Here is a 25,046-nt window from a genome sequence, read left to right on the forward strand (position 1 = left end):
GGGGGCTGGGGATGTGGCTCAAGCGGTAGCGCGCTCGCTTGGCATGCGTGCGGCCCAGGTTCGATCCTCAGCACCACATACCAACAAAGATGTTGTGTCCGCCGAAAACTAAAAAATAAATAAATATTAAAAATTCTCTCTCTCACTCTCTCTCTCTAAAAAAAAAAAACAGAAAAGGGGTTGGGAGAAGACCCCTAAAACCTATGGAATTTTGTAGCCAGAGCGCTAACAGAGCATAAACAAGCCCAATGAGACTAATAATGCTGTTAAATCCCCACAACTATATACACTATTTCCTGGCTTTAAATCCTGGGCATGTGCCATTTCCTGAGATATAGGTCCTAGTAGAGATCAGTTCCATCAAAATTAAAAATGTGGTCCAGGATGGGGCCCTCTTCAATAATTTTTTTAAAAGAAAGGGAGTACACAGAATGAAACTGAGCAAATTATGTTATGTGCATATATGAATGTCAGAATGAAAACCACCATTATGTATAAATTATATTGCATCGATTTTAAAGTTAAATAAAAAAAATAAATAAATAAAACAAAGGGAGTAGAATATCTTCACAGCTTTCTCCTTTTCACTCAGTTTCCCCAGACAGCTAAACACAGTGGAAGGGCTATTAGTGATTCCTGAAGCTACTAAACCAGTTCCTATTTGCAAAAAAGGATGACATTTCTATAAAACTTTCACCTTTTTCAAAGGTGTTCAATCTTGTATGTGATCTCAAAATGTTCCAGGGGAAATCTCACAGGAACTAACAGAATTTCAGCTTCTTCTGACACTATCTCTCTCCTTACTCATTACACATATGCTATTTCCCACTAAGGAAACGATGTTGTAGGCTGAGGCTATAGCTCGGGGTACAGCACTTGCCTAGATCTAGGGCCCGGGTTAATCCCCAACACTGCAAAACACGTAAACAATGTTATAACAAGCAAACCTTTTTTTTTTCCCCACAATACCTCTCTTCTGTTTATTGATTTTTATGTGGTGCTGAGGATCAAATCCAGGGCCTCACACATGGGCAAGTGCTCTACCACTAACATCTCCAGCCCATGCATGGTTATGAACATAATTGCCAATTCACCTAAATGATTTTTGCCTTTCTAGGTTGGAGGTGCCTAAAGCCCTAAGAATGGGCAATAGAGATCATGTACTCAACACACTCTAGAATCCAGTAAAGTGCACCCTGGTCCTATGGCTATGCTCAAGCTTCACTCCAAGGTGCCACTATTGCTGGTGATGAGCAAGCCTCACTTAGAGGACATCTCCCCTCAGTAATGAGGTACAGGGCAAGGAGAGGAACCTAAGTACTAGACACCTTGCTGTGATCACAGAAAGCAATTTCCCTGGCCCTGTGTAAGAACACAAGGCTACATCTGATACAGAAATAGAAACCCCATTTCACAAGTTCACATCACACCAGCCAGTCTGTTTATCCAAAAGGGTCTAAGAGGAAACCAGGAAAAGTTTAATGGAACTTAGGACCATAGTCTTCCTACTGGAACCACTATTCTGGGTGGAAATGTTTCTCATTCCTTGCTCTCCTGCACTCATGTAACAAATATTTATTTGTACCTTCTATGTGCCAGGCACTGGAGACCAGTGGTGACACAAGCAACAAACAATAGTCAAAAAGCCCCAACTAAAAGCAAGGGATCACCATTCTCTAGCACCATCAGGAATGCGCAGCATGACTCTGGGCCAAGTTACACCCTGGTCATGGTTCCTCCATTTGCAGAATGGACATAAGTTGAACTTGCTTATTTCACATGACTGTTTTCAAAACAGGTTAAGGCATAATTAATTACTTTTTAAATATAAATGCTTTATGGAAGAAAGAGAAACAAAGGGAAAGGAAAGGGAAGAATGGGGAGAGGAAAGGAGGGATAAGAAGGCATTATTTCCTAGGCAAAATTAAAATTCTTTCATATCAAATGGAAAAGAAAGGGAAAATAAAATGGAAAATGACTATGAACCCAGGTTTTTCTCATGGGCCTAGAAGTTTTCACAGAACTTAAGGTTTCAGGTTGATTCATATCCTTCTGTTCTTTCTTCCTGAACCCAGTAAGCCAGTTACTTCATTATAAAGTAATACAATACTCAATTACCAGCTTGGGGAAAATAGAAAGGCATCCTAAGAGATGGCCCCCTCTTCACTGGGAGAACCAGGCATCTTCAAAGAGCAAATCAGCTGAGACAACATAATAACAGACTCATTTAATTCTCAGAATTTAGTTTCCTGCTTGATATTCCCTGCAAATATGGGGCCACCACACAAATGTCCTTAAAGCTCTAACCCCTGATTTGTCTGAGCAATATCCACAGGCAGCTCAGTCCATCAGAGGTCCAAAAGAAATCTTCTAACCTGGGTCAAATATTGTGGTTTCAAATAGTCACTCAACTCCTCCTTACTGACCCAAACATGATGGCCTTTCTTCCCAGTCTGGGAAAAGTCTCCACTTAGTAGTAGTGCTTTGAAGAAGAATACTTTTGCCCCAAGGTTACTCTCTGTCCGCATTGCCTGGGGGAACTTGAACTTGTAGTGGCCACAAGGTGCATTTCCTAGGAACTTGGCTTCCATGTTGTTTTCTAAGGAGAAGAAAGAAAAAAAACAGAATTGAAAGACAAGGTTACACTCATCCCCAAATTACAGGATGTCCCTAGGAAAGTCACTTTTCCCCTGAGGTAAAAAACATTCCTAACAATAAAGACAAGGGCCATTCCAGCAAAAACCCTCCTCATTCTCAATCCAAATGCTTTCTGGCCTGAGGTAGATAGCCTCTGGATCACTCCCAGATGCCAAGCTACCACTTTTAGACTGTAAGTCAGCAACGCAATTAAAGTAGCACTATCTGGGAATCAGAACAGCCAGACACTACATTCAGTCCATTCACCACCTGTCAGTGAAGGACCAGGACACTCCGTATCTAAAAAGCAAAGTTCGCCCACATTTAAAAGGGATATCATGTGCAAAGCACAAAAAGGTCCCCAGATTTGTAGACAATTTCTGCAGTCTATAACTAGAGTTAATAACCCTAAGCCAAGCTTTCAAGGGATGAAGAAATGATGGATTAATTACTACATAGCATCTGATTAACTAGCTAGCTAAATAGAAAAACAGAGTTAGATCCCAAACTCAGTCCTCATAAATTTGATAAATTGATACCGTAAATTAAAGATTTGGCAGAAATTTCAAATTTCTGTAAAAGATTTGTACATTCCAGATGATGGCTTCATGATCAATTAATTATTTCTGAATCCTTAAGTTTTTCATTTAGAAAATCCTAACCACATTAGAAAAAAATGTGGAATACCTCCTAAATCATTATTGATAAAGGAAGCCCCTTATAAGCAAGACAAAAAAAATTTAAATACATAAAAACTTATATTTGTCTAAATAAAAACTAAATCTTTCTCTAAGAAAAAAAAACAAAGCACATAAAAATCAAAGACAAGGGCTATGGTTGTAGCTAAGTGGTAGAACGCTTGCCTAGCACATGTGAGACACTGGGTTCGATTTTCAGCACCATGTATACATAAATAAAGGTCCACTGATAACTAAAAAAAAAAAAAAAAAAAAAAAAAACTTTTTAAAAAGGGGAGTCTGAAGGTAGTGCACCCCTGGGTTCAAACCCCAATACTGGGAGGGGAAGGAAAGATAAATAGATAGATAGATAGATAGATAGATAGATAGATAGATAGAAGAAACACTTAAGAGAGCAGCAACTCAGGAGAGTGGGGAAAGAGAATCATAAATTCAAGGCCAGTCTGGACAAGATCCTGTCTCAAAAAAAAAAAAAAAAAAAAAAAAAAAACATTTAGAAATCAATGAGGAAAAAAAATTCAAAATAAAAATGAACCAAGCATATGAACAGGAACTTCACATGAAAATAAGCATTAATAATTAAAGAAGTACAAATTAAAACAATAATAGCATATCATTACAGTCAGGTCCTAAATCCATGGATTCAACCAACTATAGGTTGAAAATATTTGGGGGAAAAACAATTATCTCTGTACTGAATACATACACACTTTTTTTCCTTGTCATTAGTTCCTAAATAGTATAGTATAACAACTATTTACATAACATTTCCATTGTATTAGGTATTGTGAGTAATCTAGAGATGATTTGAAGCACACAAGAGGATATACGCAGGTTACTTGCAAATACTACACCATTTTGTAGAAGGAACTTGGCACATTTGCAGATTCTCATATCTAGGGGCAGGGTGGGGTCAGGAATCTATCACATACAGATACTAAAAAACAATTGTAAAATTAATTTTTATACTATATTTATTAAATACTATTAACCATATAAATAAACTGAAACTTACCATAATAAATTTTAAAAAGTTTGATCTATACTCTACTTGGGGGAAACTGGTACCTTCAATATATTATGGGGATATAAATGAATATAACTGCCATTGTTTGGCAAGAAGTATCAGTTTTAACCATACATACACTTAAACCACTCCATTGCTAGAAATCTGTCTTCCCAAACATAACTTATTTGCCCATGTGAGCAAAGATGAGTACCCAAAGATGTTCACTGCAGCTTCACTTGTAAAAGCAACGAACTTTTTACACAAGGTAGTATCAATGTATTATGAAACAGTATGCAGGTGTTAAAAACACTTAAACTTAGTCTTCATAAGCTGATCTGGAAAAATGTTAAAAAACTATGTAAGGAAAAAGGAAGTGTGTGTATATGCTTCCATTATGTAGAAAAACAGAAGTATAAAATACTATATGCTTGAATATGCATAGAAAATTTCTTAAAGAATACACATAAAAAAAAATCTGTTACTGAAGACTGCCTCTGAAAAGGGGAAATTACTTCTTATACCACGTTTACCAAATACTGCTTGGTAATTTTTTCATCATACACATGAACTGCTTTTCTCATGTTCTTTCTTAAAAAAGCACTACTAGTATTAGATGAAGAATTGATATATGGTATGAATTCACATACAATACAAAATCTTGCAGCAGATATCTGTGGTAGAATCATACTAGATTATTTATTTACACTTTTCAGAATTTTCCAAACTTAACTCAATAATGCATGTTGCCTTTCTATGATCTGGAAACGAAGCAAATCAAAAAGATAAAAATAGCTCACTATACATATAAGCAAAGGATCTGAATAGGCAGTTAAAGAAAAACAGCCAATAAACATGTGAAAAGATAGTCAATCTCACTAATAAACTGAAAATAATCCAACAGAGATGATTTTTACTAACTGGAGAGGCAAAAACTAAAAAGGGACTATTTCATGTGCTGTTGAGGTCTAGACAAACTGGCACTCCCATATACTGAAAATGTCAACTATTACTTACCTACTTACTAGAGACAAGTAAACAGTACTTATCAAAAACTTAAGTATGCATACCTTTCACCCGTGAATTCCACCTCTAGAAATTCCATCTTGCATATATTGGAAGTATGGAGTCAGCGGGGAATGTATTTCCACTTTTCTCACATATTGTTTGAGCTTTTCTTTGCCTTTTTAATTATTTTCTATTATTTGCTACTTTAGTTTGTGTAGACATTTGCAATAAATCAACATATTTTATATGCAGCTAATAAATATAAACATCTTTTAGTATCATTTATATATTTCCCTTAACATATATTTATTACAATGGGAATATGAAAAAGAGGGAAGAGTAGGACCAAATAAGAACCCCTTCCATGTGACACACAGAAGACAGAATTGACCAGATATGTCACAGTGGTTTGATGCAAAACATCGGGGCACAAGGGTTCTGGCAAGAAACCCAGCTATCAGTTTCAATGTGACAACTGCGTGACTGAGAGGAGCAAAGCTTCATACGTTCCATTGTGCCTTGCTGTCTCCTATAAGCCAAAGAGGCCCGTGGTGGGAAGGGGTTAGGGGGCATACACTGCTAATGCTTTGCGAGGAGTCTTATGCTGGTAGCAGGTCTGTCAAGTGGTTGTGCACCACAAAATCCATTTACTCAACAAACACTCAGCAAGCACCTACTTTATTGGGAGCTGAAATCATAAAAAAGAACACATACTGGCCAGACTTTGAGAAATTCAAAATTCTGGCTGGGGAAATATAGAATATAATAAACAATTATAGTGCAATGGCATATGTGAGAGAGTATATTCTCCACTAGAAAATGAGGTCCTAGAGAACAGGGATAGTGCCCAATTCATCACTGTGACCCCATTGCATGGAAAGAACCCAGATGATGGTAAGCACAGAGTAAATGTCTGGTCTTCTGTATAAAGTGCACAGGCATGCACTGTGGGAACCCAGGAGCAAGAGGCACTCTATCTAGAAGCTCAGGGAAGGTTCCACTACAAAAGGTATACAGCATATGAGCTAAGTCTTACAAATTGAGCAGCCAGGCAATGGAGGACAAAACCATTCTGTCCAGGGACCAGCATGCCCTAAAGCAGAAACATACAAAAGACTACATTATTTATTCAAGGAATGTAAAAGCTTTACTAGGTTAGAACCTGGAATATAATGAACTCAGCAAGACAGAAGACTATCGAGATCAGGACCACAGCAAAAAGGATTTTTAGGCTATGCTGAAAAATTTGAATTTCTATGAACAACCTTTAAAGAATTCTCTGCAAAGCATGACAAGGGATTTGTGTTTCAGGAAGCTCATGCTAGCAGTATGGAAAGGTATGACACAAAAGCAAGGGGAAATTCTTTGGCATCCCCTTCAACCATCTAGTATAATGGTTCCCAACCACTATAATTTTGCTCTCCAGAGGGAAAGGGAGAGAAAAGGGAAATTGCATGGAAATGAAGGGAGACCCTCATTGCTATACAAAATTACATATAAGAGGTTGTGAGGGGAATGGGAAAATAAACAAGGAGAGAAATGAATTACAGTAGATGGGGTAGAGAGAGAAGATGGGAGGGGAGGGGAGGGGGGATAGTAGGGGATAGGAAAGGTAGCAGAATACAACAATTACTAATAGGGCATTATGTAAAATTGTGGATGTGTAACCGACGTGATTCTGCAATCTGCATTTGGGGTAAAATTGGGGGTTCATAACCCACTTCAATCTAATGTATGAAATATGATATGTCAAGAGCTTTGTAATGTTGTGAACAACCAATAAAAAAAAAAATTAAAAAAAATATAATAATAATAATAATTTTGCTCTCCAGTGTGTAGATATAATTTTGGTAGTAGATGGGAATAGGAATGAGGTTGTGCTTTTGAATTGTGTGGGCAGAGGCCAGAAATACTGCTAAACATCCTACAGAATAACCCTTTATAAACATCAGTATCCATTAACCTTCCCACTCCTTACTCTTAAGCCCTTTATCACAATCAGCCTATAAATCATCTGGTTGAGTCTGAAGTGAATCTTGTAGGATTCTGAGGAACTCACCTGAGAGTGCAGACAGGGTTCGCTCAGCTGTCCCTCGGAGGGTCTCCCCAGGCTGCCATTCTGTCTGGGGCAGCATCCAAACATCCTCATCTCCAAGCTTCTCTCTGACTAACAGAATGAGGTTCCTGTCTAGCTTCCGGTGCAATGAGGTTCGGTCATTTTTTTTATCAGCTTCTATGAAGAAAAGGGGGTGAGTAAAAGCAAGAAGGCTGTGATCATCTGGGACCAATGAGCTTTGAGTTTTAAAGTTTTTCTTTAAGGGAGTGTCATAATCCTTTCTCTCAAAGAAATTATAGCCAAATTTCCCCTCTGACCCATCTCTTTAATTCTAATTCTGACCTCTTTCAGGGTATAGTCTCATACTCTTAAGGAAACTGAAAAGTAAAAAAAGGAAACCAAGAGTTGAACTTGCTGACAACTACAAAAAAAAAAATTAAAGAGCAATTTCCAATACAACACAGAACTAGAAGAAAAAGGCCTACTTTAAACCACTCTCTGTCCCAGAATGGGAGTTAAACTCAGACAACATTCATAAAGCTTAAATAAGAGAAAAGGCTACCCCAACATTCTTACCCACCCCCCACTCAAAAATAACATGGGCCTTTTAAAAACCATATTAGGGTAGATGTGAGGAATTGGGAAAAAAATTTATTTTCCTCAAAGTTGTTTTGTAACTTAAAATTGTTAGGTCGGTGCACACCTGTAATCCTAGCAGCTCAGAAGGCTGAGGTAGGAGGATCATGAGTTCAAAGCTGGGGATATGGCTCAGTGATTAAAAGCCCTGAGTTCAATCCCTGGTACCAAAAAATAAATAAATAAATAAATTTGTTTGTTAGTTAAAACACAAAGCAGAGGCTAAGTAATTGTCCTGTATTTGGAATCAGAATACCCTTTTCACTTCTTTTTTTAGATTAAAAAGATCATACCTGTTATCCGAGCTCCAGGTTTGAACTGTAGGAATTTCTGCTCCCACATATCTTCCAAATCTTGCACAAGCAATATATCCTTTTCATCTTGCTCTTCATCATAAAGATCAGCTTTCTTCTTTGCCAGTCGCTGGGCTTCATCTAAAGCACGAAGCTCATGGTCTGAATATAGGCTGTTTTCTATCTCTATCTAGGAAAATTAAAAAGACAAACAAAACTAGGAGAATATAACAAAGCTATAGCATCCTTGATAGACTCAGAAGTTTATCACTTAATATTACTAGACATACAATTAAAACACTGAACAGAGAGAAAACAGAGACAAAGAAAAAAGGTCACCTGCACTTAAGCATAAGTTACATTTGCCAAAATGTCAGAATGTGATTGGAGATCAAAACTGCTACAAAGAACAAAGGAATGGGACAGGCATTGCCTGCCTACTTACCATGCTCCAGTCATAGTAGTAGTCCTTGATCATCACCTTATTCATCAAGGACATTCCTGCCTCAATGACTTTACAGAAGTTGCCCCTTCTTCCTAGAGTGTTTTCCCTTGCTTTTTTCTCCTAGAAGAATTTCTACTCATTTGTATGATTTCGATTTAAATATCACTCTCTCAGAGAGACATTCCTTAGCTCACCCATAAAATAAAAATTTAGATGTCCCTGTGAAGCACTTTCATAGAACCGTTTTCCTTTAAAATATTTATCAGAATCTGCAAACAGTCATTTGATTATTTGGTTATTGACTCCTCTCCCCTACTCCACTGAACTCAAGGTCTCTGATAACCAGAACTACTCCTGTCTTACTACTGCATATCTGTGGAAAAACACATGTCTGATATATGCTACGAACATCTGTAGGGTATGAATATGCCAAGTGAGAAAATTAATAAATTTAGCAAAAAACACAGAAGAAAAGCTTAAAGCTATCAGTAACCTAAGACAAAACATCCCAGATTCTGGGGAAACTTAACACCCTTTAATCACTGTATGTGGAGATATAACATCTTCACAGCCACTACACTCAGCTTTTACCTATATTTCCTCACTTGCCCTTCACAGAAATAACCCGGTGAGGTAAAACAGAGCAGACTCTATCGCAGGCATCTCACAGATGTGCCCACTGTCTCCTATACTTCATTCTAAACACTCATCACATCACAAAGATTGTATCCCCTCCAGTCTATGAGTTCCTTTTAACAAGGACCGATTCTTGTTCGCGACCAGATCCCTAATGTTCTGAATGAACAAAAAAGAAAGAATCTACAAAAAAACTGCCCCAAGTGACAATAATAAGGCCATCAAAAATATTTGTTATATGCCCATTACATACAAGCCCACCTTAATAAGATTTGTTTCATCCTGCAGACAAGTGTACGGAAGTTCAGGGTAGTGAAATGTCTTGATCAAAATCACACAGACTAAGTGGTGCCAGAGTCAGGATCGAACCAAGGCCCGTGAGCCGTTATTACCTCCCCTTGCACCTGTGTCTCAATCCTACCTGCTGTAGCAGAGCTGCCATCTCTTCCTGCAATGGGGTCAGCGGCTTGGAAATGAGCGGTGGTCGCTGCAGACACAACGCGCCCAACAAACGCCATGGGGATTCCCTTTTTGAGGGTGCGGCCTCAAGGACCAGGCTGCGAGAACCCAGGCTACTTGCCCAGACCCTTTCGAACCTCCGCCAGCCCCCAGCCACACCTGACAGAGTCCGCCTAACGGACACCGCCATCTTTCTCCCTTCCCACAATGCATCGCGGCTCCAAGCGGAGTCCTCAACCAACCCCGTATTCCCATAAGGCAACGCGGATGGCAAGATCAGGAACAGTACTATCCCAAGAACTATTGGAACAAACCATTCCTATATGGCGGGTGGTGCAGGTGAAATTCTCATATTAGAACATTAAAAGGGGAAGCGAGCCCCAGGTGAACATGCAACTATAGTTTTCATAGAGCACTTAAATTTGAATAAAAATACTTAATGGGCCTTTTAGAGAGCAATCAGATGACTTTCCTTTCTTTCTTTTTTTCTTCTTTTATGTCAGCCCCTCGACTTTCCTTTCTGTACTCTCCAGCACAGGCGCTCAAGGTGCTGGCGTCACTCCAGCTACGCCGGAAGCGGCCGACCGGAGCTGACTGGGGTCAATTCAAATCATGCAGGTTGTGAGAAACGCGGGGTCGAGGATCTTGCGGTCTTGGGCACTGACCCCGACGACCGGGTAAGAACGATTGCCTTCTGGAGCCTACGCCTGTCTTCAGGACTATTCTCCTGACAGTGTCCTATATGTTACTTGGGTTCCGGTGGCCGGTAGGCCGGGGCTTTTTTGAGCTTTCCTTCTCCGCAGGATTGTAGTCCGAGACCCATCCCGGACTGTCCACACCGGAGCCCAGGTACTGCAAGATGCGGCGGCCAAGCCGGAAGTTGAGGAGGTGGCTCCGAGCCACAAGAGCTTCAGGTGAGGGCCACTTCTGGTCCAACCCTTGGGAAATACGCACCCGTGAAGAGTCAGAAAACCAATGAATTCCCACTCTTGTCATTTGACTTCTGTGGGGCCTTGTGCAGATCTAAGTCTTATCTAAAGTGGGGGGTAATACTCAAGATTATGGAAATTATAAATGAGATGAGCTCTGGCACAAAGTAGCTTCACAGTGAACATTAGTTGGTTGAATGACTGAATGTCAGAATCTGTGTATAACAAATATGAGCTTTCTTAATCCTTTTGAAATGAATTTCATGTCAAATTAACAACCTCCCTCCTCAGACACAAAATGGGAAGAGTGGGGTGACACACTATGGAACAGATTATCCTGCATTTCTTGGAGCTGATTAAAGGTCCAGGGTGAGTTTTGTGTTCAGCCCTAGAAACTGGCACCTTGCTTCCCAGCAGTGCCACTACCTCTGTGTGCAGGGAGTGTACATGTCCACTTACCCTCACATCCAGTACAATGCTAATTGCTGGATATATAAAAGACCATTTCCCTCCTTTGTAGCATAGGGTCGTCCGAGAAAGGCATATGTGCAAACGTTTTCAACATAATCTGATTAATAGTATAATGGAGTTAGAAGTATGAAAGAATAAGTATCCACTCCCAAGAAAATCATGCAAGATTATGGTAAGACAGTAAGCTTAGTGAATTGAATGGGAATTCAACTGGACAAGATAAAAGGGATCATTGTAAGCAAAGATAACAGTCTGTGAAAAGGATGCCTCAACCTTCCAAATAACTGGCATTACACTTGTGCACTACCATGCCTGTCATGGTAAAGGTATTTTTCTGTCACCCTAGAGATTTCATACTCTCCACTGCAGACAGTAAGGAGCTGCTGAAAGGATTTAAACCAAGAATCTGTTGCAATCATTCATTCAACAATGCCAGGCACTATTCAAAGTGTTGGGGTTATAACCCTGATCAAACAAGCAGGGCTTCTTTTTTTTTTTTAGCCCTGCTTCTATGCAAGTTAAATTTTAGTGGGCAGGATACAGTAAATAGAAAATAAGTAAAATATGGGAGTTATAACAGTGGGAGGTAGGGATACCAGCAGGCATGTACAACAACATTCTGTAGGGCTCACAGGCCATCTCTAGAACTTTAGCTTTTACTGAGATGGAAAGCTACTGGGGAGTTGAGTAGATGGCTGACGTGATCTTGCTTACTTTTTAAAGAGAGTCTATTTGCTATGTTGATATTAAATCACAGGGAGCAAGGATGGAAGCTGGAAGAAATCTTCCAAGGAGTTAGAATAATAAATAAAAATAAATCAGGCAAGAAACAATGGAGGTTTGGGCCACGGAGATGGCTATGGAAGTAACATAAATAGACTGATTTGTTAATATAAGGTGTGAGAAAAAGAAGAGAGTGAAGAAATACTCCAAATTTTGGGGCCTAAACAACTGGAAAGATGGAGTTTTTATTTTATTAATATGGGGAGGACAGGATGAGTTTAGGTTTGGCTGGTTAAATTTGAGATGCCTACTCACTAAATGGAGATATAATGAAGTCTGTTAAAGATTAGAGAGATGTAAAAGAACCAGCAAGAGACAAGGAACCTCCAGAGAGGTAGTAAGAAAACCAAGAAAGTTTTTGTTGTTGTTGTTTTTCGTTTGTTTGTTTTTAGTGTAGTCAAATGGGAAATCAGTGTGTCAAACACACTGATATGATAGGTGGGTGAAACAATGTCAAGATTGCACATTGGATTCAAGTCTGGAGGTGGCTGGTGACCTTGATTAGAGCACATTTAGTGGAGTGGTAGAGGCTACTGTCTGATTAGAGTGGGTGCAAGGAGAATAGAAGACAGGAAAAAAATGAATATAGTTAGTTCCTTAAGGAGGCTTTGCTGTAAGAGGGAGTAAAATAATGGGCAGCTCAAGGAATCTTTGGGTTCAAGAGGTTTGGGTTTTTCCTTAGATTTTAGATATGACAGTATGTTTTGCTGCTAGAATGATGCATAGAGAAGGGAAAGAATGAATACTGAAGTGGAACATTGCCGGAGCACTGTCCTTGAGGGACTAATAGGCAAGTGGAACATGGTAATGGGATACACAGCAAAGGCTGTGGGCACAGGTGTTTGGTAGTGGGAGCCAGAAGAAAATCTGATTGCTGCTCTTTCTCTGGCATTGCTCTATCAGCTGGCATTGAGGAAACAGGAAGGAGTTGGAGGTTTAGGGAGACAAAAGAAGGAATAAAAGAGTCATCCAGAAAAATTGAAGGGTAATTGGACTAGGGATGATTGCCAGGCAGTGCTGAGTGTCCACCTGATGCTAGAAGTCATTCATATAGGGGAGTGATTCTCAATGGGGATTGATTTTGCCCTCAGAGGACTTTTTTGCAATGTTTGACAACATCTTTGGTTATCAAAACTTGGGGACAGTATTTAGTGGGTAGAGGCCAGGGATGCTGCTAAATACCCCACAATTCACAGGGCAGCCTCCTAAAACAAAGAATTATCTTGCCCAACTATCAATAGTGCTGAGTTCAGAAGCCCTGGTAGAGAGGTAAGTCAGCATTGCTATGTATTTGCACAGCTCAGAATGACTGGCAAGGTGGATTTGACCACAGTTAAGGATTTGCTAGGAGAATACAATGAAGTAAGAGGAAACAGCATCAAGAGTTTCTGCAAGGGAGTAATTGTCAGAAATTGGCCACAAGATTTAGTCTAGGTGAGGAGAGAAGTGGGGACATGAGGAGTGTGAGGGACAATGGAAGGCTGATAGAGTTATTGGATTGTAAGTCCTTGTGAGATTGAAAGATCCCAGAGTGAAGACAGCAGGGGAAGTGAGTGGGTGTGTCAGGAGGTGGTTGCCAGAGAGTGTAGTATTTGAAACCAAAGTTATGATGGAGTTACAAGTATTGGTAATGACAAAGGTTAGGTGTGACCAGGGCAGTAAGAAGCCAAACTAGAACAGAAGACGTGATCACTGAAGGAAATAATGTTTAGAAATAGAAGCCAACGGGAGTTTTGTTAAGGACCACTAAGCCAGGAGCTGTGGTCTTTGCCTTTTTCTACATTTGTTTGCATTTTTAAAAAATTATCTCTGGCAGCAGTTACAAAATGGTTTGCCTCTCTACGTTTTCCTGGTGTGAGTGTAAATAGAAAGAGGTAAGCAACCAGTACCAAAAAGCTTTGTCTTTTATGTTTAGGGACTTCCTTAGATAAACCACTTGTTTGTTTACACATTGAACCTGGGAGGTTTAAAGGCCTGATCTTGCCTATGTTTTCAATTAAATGGCTCAACATCTGAATCCTTCCCAGTTCCAAAACCATACTATCTACAAAAGGCATTACACTGCTTACACTCAGACTTAGTAGGTTTGTGTTTGTTGACCCCCAAGTCAACAGGGGGTAATTATCAGTAGGGAAATGATTATCATTTCTTCCCCCCGCCACCCATAGTACAGGGATTGAACCCAGGGTCATTTTACCACTGAACCACATACCCAGCCCTTTTTTACTTTTAGACAGTCTCACTAAGTTGCCCAGGCTGGCCTTGAACCTGCAGTGGTCCTGCCTAATTCCCTGAAGCCAGTGGGATTACAGGTGGGTACCATCACGCTACACCCAGCTGAAATGATCATCTTATAAATGTTAATGTCATCCACAAGATTCACCCAATTTCCATCCCAGCATGTAGACTGATAAGCCAAAGCATGCGGAGGTTCTAAATCATCTCTTAAGATCAGACCCACAGGAAAGAATACACTTGTAACTAATGTGCTATTGTTTTGTTTTGTTTTCGAACGTTTCTCTTGGAAAGCCAGTAGGGCTGAGGGAGAGTGGCAGAGTTCATTGTAGTAAAAGTCGAGCATGGCTGTGTGGAGTACACACATGAGTTTGATGTGGGTGTACGGGCAGAGTAGAACAGTGGGTTTTCTCCCATCTGCAGTACTGAATGACATCCATATGTGTTTAAATTGTGAAAAGCACAACTTTGTGAGTAAAACTCACAACTAAAGCAGATCTCCTAGGTCCACCGCCTGACTTCTCTTGCCGACCTTATGCTCCTATTTGTACCTGAGCTTCTCCATCTGAAAATAAAAGAGTACTTACCCAAAGAAAACTAGAAAATAGATCAGGCAAAGCCAAAAGGTCTTGAACTCAACCACAATGTCTAGGCCAGTGCTCCCAACCCTTAGTGCACATTTGAGTCACCTGGAGTATGTGTAAATAGGTTCCCAGGCCCCATCCTTAAGTCTGGGTGGCATTAAGCATTTGGATGCACCCAGGGGACTCTGCTATTCAGTCCACATTGAGAGTCGCTGGTCTGGAGTTGGGGTTAGCAAATTATGGCCAATTGTCTGTTTTAGTAAATGAAGTTTATTAATTTGCTGTTGTATATGGCTGTTTATGTGATAGCATGACAGAGTTTAGTAGTTGTGACAGAAGCCAGGCATGGTGGTGCACACCTATAATCCCAGCTATTCAAGAGGCTGAGGCAGGAGGATCTCAAGCTATAGGTCAACCTGGACAACTTAGCAAGAGCCTATCTCAAAATAAATTTTTTTTTCCTTGGAACCAGGGATTGAACCCAGGGGCTTAACCACTGAGTCACAGCCCCATCCCTTTTTTTCATTTTTCATTTTGAAGCAAGTTCTCACTAAGTTGCCCAGGGCCTTGCTGACTTACTGGTCTCAAACTTGCAATCCTCCTACTCAGCCTCCTGAGTTGCTGGGATTATAGGCATGTGCCATCACACCTGATTCCAAAATAAAATTTTAAAAGGGCTGAGGATGTAGCTCAGTAGTAGAACACTTGCCTAGGGTGCGCAAGACACCAGGTTTTATCCCCAGTACCATAAATAAATAAATAACCCCCTTGGCCTGCCAAACATAAAATATTTTTATCTGTCCCTTATGTGCTAATGTCTATAATTCTAGGGGATACTTGGTTGTAGTTGGACACAATACCTTTTTTTTTTTTTTTTAATTCATTTTTATGTGGTGCTGAGGATCAAACCCACAGCCTCGCACATGCTAGGTGAGCATTTTATTGCTGAGCCACAACCCTAGCCTGTGGGTTTTTTTTAATAATAATGATGAATGTTAAAATTACTTTATCTCATTTTTATAAAGTATAGATAAGATATTGTTGGGTTGATGAAACAAGAAACAGAAGTTTGACTGTTTTTGAATTGCAGAAAAAATAGTCCATAAAGGACTTGAAAACAATAATATAATTATGCTACCAGAGACGAGAGGAGGTAAGGAGTATGAATTAAATTTCCTTTTCTTATAGTAGAAAGTTACTCCATATGTCTGAGGTCAACAAGCTGAGAAATAGCCCCAGGCTGGGGATGAAACTTGGTGGTAGAGTGCTCAGCTAGTATTTGTGAGACCTTGGGTGATCCCCAGCATTGCAAAAAAACCTAAGAAGTACTGTGTTCACAAATATTGGAAGAATTGAAAAGGAATGGTAGGGGCAGCTGTCTTCAGAGTAGGACAGGGCTGTTGTCTTTCATCTGGGTTCATCTGTGCCATTTGATTTATTAATTTCTTTAACCATGTGATGTATTTCTTTGATTTAAAAAAATCAGGGCAGGGGCTGGGGATGTGGCTCAAGTGGTAGCGCGCTCGCCTTGCATGCGTGCGGCCCGAGTTCGATCCTCAGCACCACATACCAACAAAGATGTTGTGTCCGCTGAGAACTAAAAAAAATAAATATTAAAAAAAATTCTCTCTCTCTCTCTCTCTCTCTCTCTCTCTCTCTCTCTCTCTCTCTTTAAAAAAAAATAAAAATAAAAATAAAAAATAAAATAAAATAAATAAATAAAAAAATCAGGGCAATTTTAAATAAAATGTTTTTTCTACTTGCAGCATTTACCCTCCAGTTCCAGGCCAGGAGAGCTCTCTGAGATGGGCAGGAAAGAAATTTGAGGAGATCCCAATCGCACACATTAAAGCATCCTACAACAAGTAGGTGGGAAGGGAAGCTGTTCCACCCCTTGTCGGGTCTGGGTGCTGTGTGATGATGCTAGAGCTGGGGTTCCCCAGGCAAATACCTCTTGTTTGGGGAAAACAACTTTGTCTTTACAAAATTTCCTTGAGTTTTAAGGAAATACACAATCTCTTTGCCTTCTTGGGAATAATATTTCCTGGTCCTGCTTAAAGGTTGTTGGAGGGAATATATTAGGGACGATGGTTCCACTAATATGGTGGTGCACACCTGTAATCCCAGCTATTCAAGAGGCTGAGGCAAGAGGATCTCAAGCTGAGTACTAGGGAATGGGGTGGATGAAATATGAATAAGAGAGACTTATAAATACATTATTAATAAACTAACCCTTCTATAAAACTTCAAATACATGCTCCCCCTTTAATGTTTGGGCCACTATGCACTGACTCTTGCCTTGTAGGGGCTACCTGCAAATAGTAAATTCAGAGTGACAAGACTGGTGTTCTTGTGTGGCATATAAACCGATGTCCAAGGTGTTTGGTCATGTGTGGACTACAGAAACATTGCTGGCTTTAGTGACAACCTCACAGATCAGGCCCTCACTTGGAAATCTGTATTTGGTCACAGCCTGACCACCAGGCAGCTTAAAGAACAGTACAGGAGACTGTAGTCACGGGCTAGAGTGTGTGGCAGACGAAATGCTGTAGGATCCATCTGTTGGATAAACTTGAAATGAGAGCAACTGGATTTTTTTTCCTTTTCCCTCTCCCAGTCTCAAGCTATTAGGGACACAGGTTATATCCATGCTTTTGTATAAGTGTCTCTCTCCTCTTTCTCCTTCTCTTCCTCCTCCTCCTCCTCCCACCCCTAGATGTCTCAGTGGCATTTTCTACACATCACTGTTGAGGTCATCTCAGAAACAAGCAATGATCTTACCCTCCTGTTCAAGATAGAAAATGCAAGAAGCCCTGGCAGGGGGAATGGCAGAGCTGAGCCAGGCCAACAAGCAACTAAGCCTAAGGCCACCTCCCAGAGGAGGCCCATACAATAGCCTCTACTCCCCTCTGCTCTGAGCTCCCAGGCAGCTCTCCAGACCAGAAAATAGGGGGATGATTACTGAAAGGGAAACAGAAGGCATGTCTTAGGATTTCTAAAAGTGATTCTTAATTGTAATTTAACATTTTAGAGATAATTAGGGAAAATGTTTCACTTATTTAAAATTACTTTTGATCACGGAATAGAGTGTCATAATAAGCATAAGAATTATCCAGTGTGACAATTTGATTATGACAATCATTTTGTGGGTTTTGTTTTAGTATTCCTTCTGTTTTAGATGTATGAACTGAAATATTTGCAGATGAAATGATAGGTATGAGATTTGCTTCATAATAATCCATTGGTGATGGGACTAGGAACAAGGTTTATAGGCAAAGCTAAATTGGAGATGAGTTGGTAATTGAAGCTGAGTGATGAGTCCCTGGTTCATGTACTCTTTTCACTTGTGTAGGGAAAGCATATTTGAAACTTTCAACGAAAACTCTTTAAAAATTCCTTGATAATTAAACATCTAATTTCTTAGGAGAGGGGGAAAAAAAAGACAAGGACATCACACCTAATTTAAATGCCAGCTACGGGGAAGGAACTTCCTCTGGTGATGCTTAACCACCCTCAGATTGTGGAGCTCTCTTCAGATCATATGACTTGTCAGTTTTCTATTAGGCTTAGGGGATGATTCGACCCTTCCTGATACTTCTTAAAGGGATTTAAAAAGCATTAAACTCAAGATAAAGCAAATGAATTTCTCTTTCTTACTCGGGCTTCTAAGGGCATAAGTTAGGTCTCTTTTATTTCCCTGAACAATAGTTACATCCATTTTGTCTCTTCTCCTTTACCCAGCACACAGATTCAGGTGGTCTCTGCCACTCACCAGCCCCTGGCCTTTGCTTCCTGTGGCACTGAGGGGTTTCGGAATGCCAAGAAGGGCACAGGCATCGCAGCACAGACAGCGGGCATAGCTGCAGCAGCAGTAAGTACACATGCTCTGTGGTTCTGTCTCAGTATTTCCACTCTTTGCATGACTGATCAGTGCAAAGGATTCTCCTTGGTCATTCAGAAGCAATGAGGAATTTGCAACCCTGTTAGATACCCTGACTCTGCAGGTAGCTTGAAGAGGTCTATGTGGCAGGGTTCTCTCTTTTTTTTTTTTTAGCTTCATTAGAGGTAAAACACTTGGTTGTTTTAGGAGTAAGAGTCAGGGTGCTAAAGGCTAAAGAACCAAAGACCCTTCAATTTAAAGACCAGAAGGGTGAGGAAGGGATGATAGTACTCCACCTGGGGAACATGTGGCTTAATGAGGACTCACACCGTACCAGTTCCACCATGAAGTGTAGTAGATTTTTCTAGAAGCAAGTTGTCAGTGTGCTGCTATTGAACAACTACTATGTTCCAGGCAATTTTAATTTATTACCATAATTCTTCAAAGAGCCTTTAGTATTATCTAGTTTTTCAAGAGTCAGTTGAGAATCTGAATGTGTGTGACTTTAAAGCCAAGCTGCAGTTCAGTTCCCTGATTTGGATCTAGATTGGCCTATGACCAAAACCTGCATACTTTCTGCTATAACAGAGGCCTTACAAATGAAAACCTTGACCTTCAACTAAAACTTGATATCCAAAGATGTTGATTGCTATATAATAATGATCATCAAAAATCAAAATGCTATAAAGGTCAAGTAACAGTGGCTTCTGCATGGTAAGTTATGTGTGTTTTTTAGTTTCTAGAAAGAATTGCCTTTATAATCAAGAAAGCAAAATTTAACTCTAATTAATACTAATTAACACTTTTATTTTTCATGGTGCCGGCCCTTCGTACATGCTGGACAAGTGCTAGATCACTGAGCTACCCCCCCACCCCCCGCCAGCCCTAAATAACACTTTTTAAGTGGGTATTTAGAGTCAGTCTTGAAGTTCAGGGTGGTACCTCATGGTCTGAAATTCTACATTTGTGAACCTGAGAAGAATCTGAATGATATTTCAAAATCTCCATAAGGTGGCGATACTATCCTGAGTGAAAAGATCACAGTCAATTTAGTTCTTTGACTTTTGACATTCTGTGGTCTCAACTGACTCTGTCCTCCACTGCAGCCATCTCTGCTTTGCTTCCTTCTCTGATTCTGCCCCACTTCTTACTTCTGTAGGTACCATTTCCCTCTTGCCCCACTATGGCAATAGCAAGAGATTGGGGTGCAGTAACCCAGGCATTAACCACTTGCTGCTTCTTTCCAGAAAGCTACAGGAAAGGGTGTGACCCATATCCGAGTGGTGGTGAAAGGCCTGGGGCCAGGGCGCTGGGTAAGTAACCTCAGTTCTCCATGGTGCTTTTGCTTGCTTTAGTGAGAAAAATTGGGACTTGAGAACTAGGTGTAGAGAAAGTGTAAAAGTCTCCGTTAGTGGATTCCACAGCATGGCTTCAAGTTTCTTTCTGTTGTTCCTATAATTTACTGAGCCCCTCAAAACAAACTTAGATCATTTAGTTTAATTCATCAGACCCTTCTGAGTGACTACTGGGTGCCAGGCCCTGGGAATGGTTCCCCAGGGACCACCACAAACAGATCCCTAAGTGAGTGAGTGCAGTGGTGAAGCATGTGCCCAGGGCACTGGAGTCTGTAGAGGGATCCCACACCCTGCAGGGACATCTCTCTGACTTTACAAGAATGAAGAGGCCTGTGCGTGTGGATATTCCAGGGAGAGGAAATTGCTCAGGTGAAGCTACAAAAGATCCTTAAGTTGCGCCAATGTTCTACAAGGAGACTTTGTCCTCAGTTTATAAAGCATAAGATGGGAAGTGGCCAGTGTGATTTGAGCAGCACGAAGTATTGAGAGATTGGTTAAGGGATTTGGGCAAGAGAGTTTTGTGAGAGTAGAATTAGATCAGGATAGTAGGTATCCCAAGCCCTGTTCTTCTCCCTTCCCTGCAGCACCCCATCCCTCTCAACCCAAGCCTGAGGTCCTGGGTCATCACTTCTGCGACCACACCAATCTCCTGTTTTCTGCTTCCAGTCTGCCATCAAAGGACTGACTATGGGGGGCCTGGAAGTGATCTCAATCACGGACAACACCCCCGTCCCACACAACGGTTGCCGCCCTAGGAAGGCTCGGAGGCTGTAATGGGAAGAAAGCCTGCTTGGAGCCTGACCTCAAGTCTCGCCTTCAGTTGGACCTTGTAGGAAGCTCCTGGCCAAGCTGCCTCCAGAAGAAGGCCTGCTGGAGACCCGTCTGGCTCTCACACAGCGAGCTCTGCCTCCGCATATCACAGCCTTTGCTGGCTCCTCTGACAAAGGGGAATGTGCCCCACAAGCAAGTTCAGACCTCTCCTGCATTGTCAGGGCTAACTTTAGCATGCCCACTAACTGTGAAGTCTTCTATCAGTATCCAGAGGTGGACAGCAAAAAGCTCTCCATCGGGAGCCAAATTACAAGTCACATGCTTCTCTCGTACACAGGAGAGCTGAAGGGGCAGCTGAGGCCCAGGCTTCAGTCTGTGCTTTGTGAAAATAAAAGACCATCTGTACCATCTGTAGCAATTGTGAGTTTTTACTCTTGGAGTGACAAACTAATCCCCACTTCTTCCTAAAAAGACTGTGAACTGAAGCGAGACCTTCAATGGAAGGGTTAAAGTGTAAATTTGAGCTGCTCTTTACCACACCCCTTCTTTGGTTTCACATATTTCTATTATAACCCTTCAACCAGGGTTTCCAGAGCTCATCTTACGAACTTTTCATACTAATGGCCTGTAATTTGGCCCCAAATGGAAAGCATTTTTACTATCAATCCCTGGATTCTGACAGAAGATTTCAGTCAGTGCGCATGCTTAAAGTTAGCCCCAACAGTACAGGATGGTTGTCTGCAGTTCAGATATTCTGGTAGTAAACACAGATTCCCCACCCTCAAGTGGCAGTTCTTCATAGACTTTGACAGTCCCAGCACCTAGGAGGGAGTATATCAAAATGGAGAATGGTGGGCTTAGAAATGAGAGAATTTTCTAGAAACTAGGGAAATGGCAGGATGGGCTGTCCTGTACATTAAGCACTGCTCCCTGAAATGGCTTCCTAGAGGAGAAGGGACCGTGGAGTGTACCTCCATGCCCTGCCGGTTGAGCCCCAGAATCTATCTGCCTGTACTCATCATAGTGAAATCCACAAATACCCCTTCACATTGGCAGGAAGAGCTGTTAGAGGTAGAGAAAGGGAAAGACTAGGAACCTAGATTGGAGCTTAGAAGGAAAAATGTTTCCCTTCTACCTTATCTTATTCCTCAGTAGGATCTATCAAGACTATCTCGAGACTAATGACTAAATAAACCTGACTGGAGGTTTCTACTTTTAAAGCCACTACCAAAAAGGAGTTATATTCTTTTTACCATAAAACTACATATAGGGGATGTGGGTGTAGATAGTAGAGCACTTGTTTAGAGTGTATGAAGCACAGAATTCAATCCCCAGCACTGAAGACAAAATAAATATATATATAAACATTTTAAATAACTGCTATACTGTGAAAGATGTGAGAATTTCTGTAGCAGTTATATCTATGAAAGTAAAAGTAAAGATTTCAAACACAATATGAGTAAAGGGGGGGGGGGTTTGTTCCCTGTGATTTGATATGGTTTGACCTTTATTCAGGTGGATAGAGGGCCTAGAGCAGTTGAACGGTTATCAGTTAGGACCCCAAGCAGGACACAGTTGAAAAGGTTGAGGATAAAAACTTAATAGAGGCTCTTTGCAGAGGATTGGGCAGAATTGAGGGAAAAAGCAAAGGTTTTTCCCATTGTTTTTGCACAAGGGAACACAGGATTAACATGAGCCCAACCTAGCAGCCAGCCTGGACCTAAGGGGCGGGCAGGGTAAGAACAGTCACCAGAATGGGGCAGGTACCTGACAAGAACTGTGGTCACAGAAGAATGTCAAAGCTTGGCCTGGCAGAGAAGAAAAAGTGCCTCAACTGCTTCTGCCTGCTGGTCTCTGGTTGGGGTTCCCCTGGTGGCATGGTTTTTGGGGGCTCAGCCTCTCAAGCCACAGGATGAATCTAGAGGGCCCCATACAAATAGCAAATATAGGGGGTTCCTGTGCTTCCTAAAAAAAATCCTCCATACACTAGTTTGAGAAAGTGTCACTTTATTCACAAGAAAGCTTTGAAAAAAGGCTGCAAGCGTGGACAAGAAACAGAGGACTCAAAGGAATGAATGGTCTTGGACCCAGAAATAAATCCCTGGCCCAAGTCCCAAAAGTCAGTTCTGCACAAACCTTCCTTTCCAAAGTACAGGGAAACCCACTGCTTTCTGTAGTGATCTGTCAGTGCACACCTTTTCTGGGCTCTTGAGTGGCCAACAAAACTGTGCTCTCTTCTCTCTTCAACTGTTAACCATTTCTTCTTGGCTTCTCAAAGTCTGGTCCCCAGCCCTCTGGGGAAACCAAGGCATCTCCCCTGAAGACTGGTCAAGCAAGGCAGTGTTTGTTTACCTAAAGTAAGGTTGCCATTCCCCTGCTACCACCAGCTCTCAGCAGTAGGTATGTCCTGAGAAAACTGTGGAATGTGTACTTGTGCTTCCCTCAGGCAAAGCCCCACATTTGGGTACTGAGTGTTTGCACAAGCAGAGTATTGGCATAAGCGTGTGTGACACGCATCCTTGTTTCCTGGCAGCAGGACCCTGGATAATTTCTATGCGTATATTTGCAGTTTTGCTTCTAAAACTGGTGGCACAAGGCCTGGCTACACCAGAGATATCTGTCCTACACAGCAGAAGTACGAATCCAATATCTTTCAGCATAGATGGGGTGTTTTTGCAGCCTTTTGCCAAGGCCATTACCTGACACTGAGATGTATGATCACTGCCAAAATAAGCCAGTTTAATACTAGAGTCCCTGGTTGCTACCAGAATGTCACTTGGCACTTAGGGAGAAATCACCTCCCTGCAACCTAGCTCTGAGGTGCCCATTTTTAAAAAATGTATATATATCTTCCCACAGGCTTCATAATTCATTTTATTTTATTTTATTTTTCATTTTAGAAGGACATGTTGTTTGTTAAATCTGGATACCATCAGCTCAATGTGATGGAGTGGTCATTGCCAAAAGCAAAAACTGTCCTTTCAGCCAAATTGAGCCAACAGAGGTTAGCCACAAACAGAGTCTGGGAACTGAGGGCACTGTGTATCACTACCATGCTGGAGTTCACGGTCTATGGAGACCAGGCAGGGATGCGGCTGAATTAGCTTAAAGCTTAAAAGAGGCATAAATGTTAGAGTTTGACTGCAAGTGATCTCCATTTAAGGGAACAGAAGGGAAGACCTTTAGGAGAAAATGACATTCAAGGCAAACAGATGGGTCAATGCAAGGACTTGGGATTAGAAATTAGCAAAGTAGCACACACACCCAAGGTAAGGGAGGTGGAAGGTCATCAGGTTACTGGTTATGGCTTAGTTGGCATAACAGGGGTCATGAGGTTTAGACTAAATAGGGAGGTGAATAGAGATCAAAATTTCCAGTCAACATGGAGGATAACAACACGTTCAACGGATGCAATGAAAAAGAGGGAGGCGAGTAGAAGGATATGGTTAGAAACTTGAGAATCAGAGTAAAAGTATGAAATAAAGTACATGAGTGTCAAAAATTCAGTTGAAATAAAATAGTTTTAAGTCAAGTATTACAAGATGTGGACCAAGAAAGTTATGCTGAAACCCAAAGTTGATGCCAGGGCAGGGACAGAGAAGGTCTATGAGATTCAAAGTCCCTAAGCAAAGTGGAGTGTCCCAGAGTCTAGGAAGAAATTCAGGAGTGTAAGAAGAGAGAAGGAAAAGACAATAGGAACTTCAGAGGCAAAGGAATGCTGCATGGGGGGGCAAAACAATGTCCAGGTGGTGGTGGTGAGGAGTGGGGAACATGCTGGTCACTGGGGATGTGCAAGTGGGCTCTGTCGAGTGAGCAAAAGGAAGGAGCAAGGAGCCTGGGGAAATGACGGCCATGAGAGGCTCTCTTAGTAGGGTGAATGGAGGTAGGACCAAGGAGGCAAGGGAGAGAGGGTGAGAGTTCAGAAAGCAGGCTGTAAGCTGGAACAGGGTGCCCACATAGAGACTGGGTGGAGATGCTGACAGGTATATAACCAGAAGAGTCAAGCAGTGCCAGAAGGGCTAGTGCCAGAGCCTTGCCAGAGCCAGGATCTGGATTCGAATCTGTTTCTAACATCCAGTGTCAACTCTGCTTCTATATAGGAAGAAACAGAAGGTTCCACACCGTGAAAAGACACTTAATCTAACTAGTCATCAAGGAAACAGA

The 25,046-nt window shown here is 41.2% G+C and overlaps 2 protein-coding genes across 4 annotated transcripts; one reads left to right on the forward strand and one right to left on the reverse strand.

The window, feature by feature from the left end:
- Positions 1-2,212: 2,212 nt before the first annotated feature.
- Positions 2,213-10,089, reverse strand: MRPL46 (mitochondrial ribosomal protein L46). Of its 2 annotated transcripts, none has more exons than XM_081289696.1 (4): positions 9,837-10,089; positions 8,335-8,524; positions 7,409-7,582; positions 2,213-2,599 (listed from the first exon to the last, which is right to left on the reverse strand). In XM_081289696.1, exons 1-4 carry the CDS (start codon positions 10,062-10,064, stop codon positions 2,349-2,351), a joined length of 843 nt encoding a protein of 280 aa, XP_081145822.1. In that variant the 5' UTR covers positions 10,065-10,089; the 3' UTR covers positions 2,213-2,348. The 2 variants fall into 2 exon arrangements, with proteins under 2 accessions (XP_081145822.1, XP_081145823.1); XM_081289697.1 differs by having other exon boundaries at positions 8,335-8,520; positions 9,837-10,070.
- A 49-nt stretch (positions 10,090-10,138) lies between these two features.
- MRPS11 (mitochondrial ribosomal protein S11) lies at positions 10,139-21,294 on the forward strand. Of its 2 annotated transcripts, none has more exons than XM_081289698.1 (7): positions 10,139-10,258; positions 10,378-10,551; positions 10,678-10,788; positions 16,643-16,741; positions 18,618-18,747; positions 20,004-20,069; positions 20,696-21,294. In XM_081289698.1, exons 2-7 carry the CDS (start codon positions 10,487-10,489, stop codon positions 20,864-20,866), a joined length of 642 nt encoding a protein of 213 aa, XP_081145824.1. In that variant the 5' UTR covers positions 10,139-10,258; positions 10,378-10,486; the 3' UTR covers positions 20,867-21,294. The 2 variants fall into 2 exon arrangements, with proteins under 2 accessions (XP_081145824.1, XP_081145825.1); XM_081289699.1 differs by having other exon boundaries at positions 10,155-10,258; positions 20,778-21,294.
- Positions 21,295-25,046: the final 3,752 nt, after the last annotated feature.

Source organism: Spermophilus citellus (assembly GCF_964194105.1).
Source record: "Spermophilus citellus genome assembly, chromosome: 4".
NCBI lineage: Eukaryota > Metazoa > Chordata > Mammalia > Rodentia > Sciuridae > Spermophilus > Spermophilus citellus.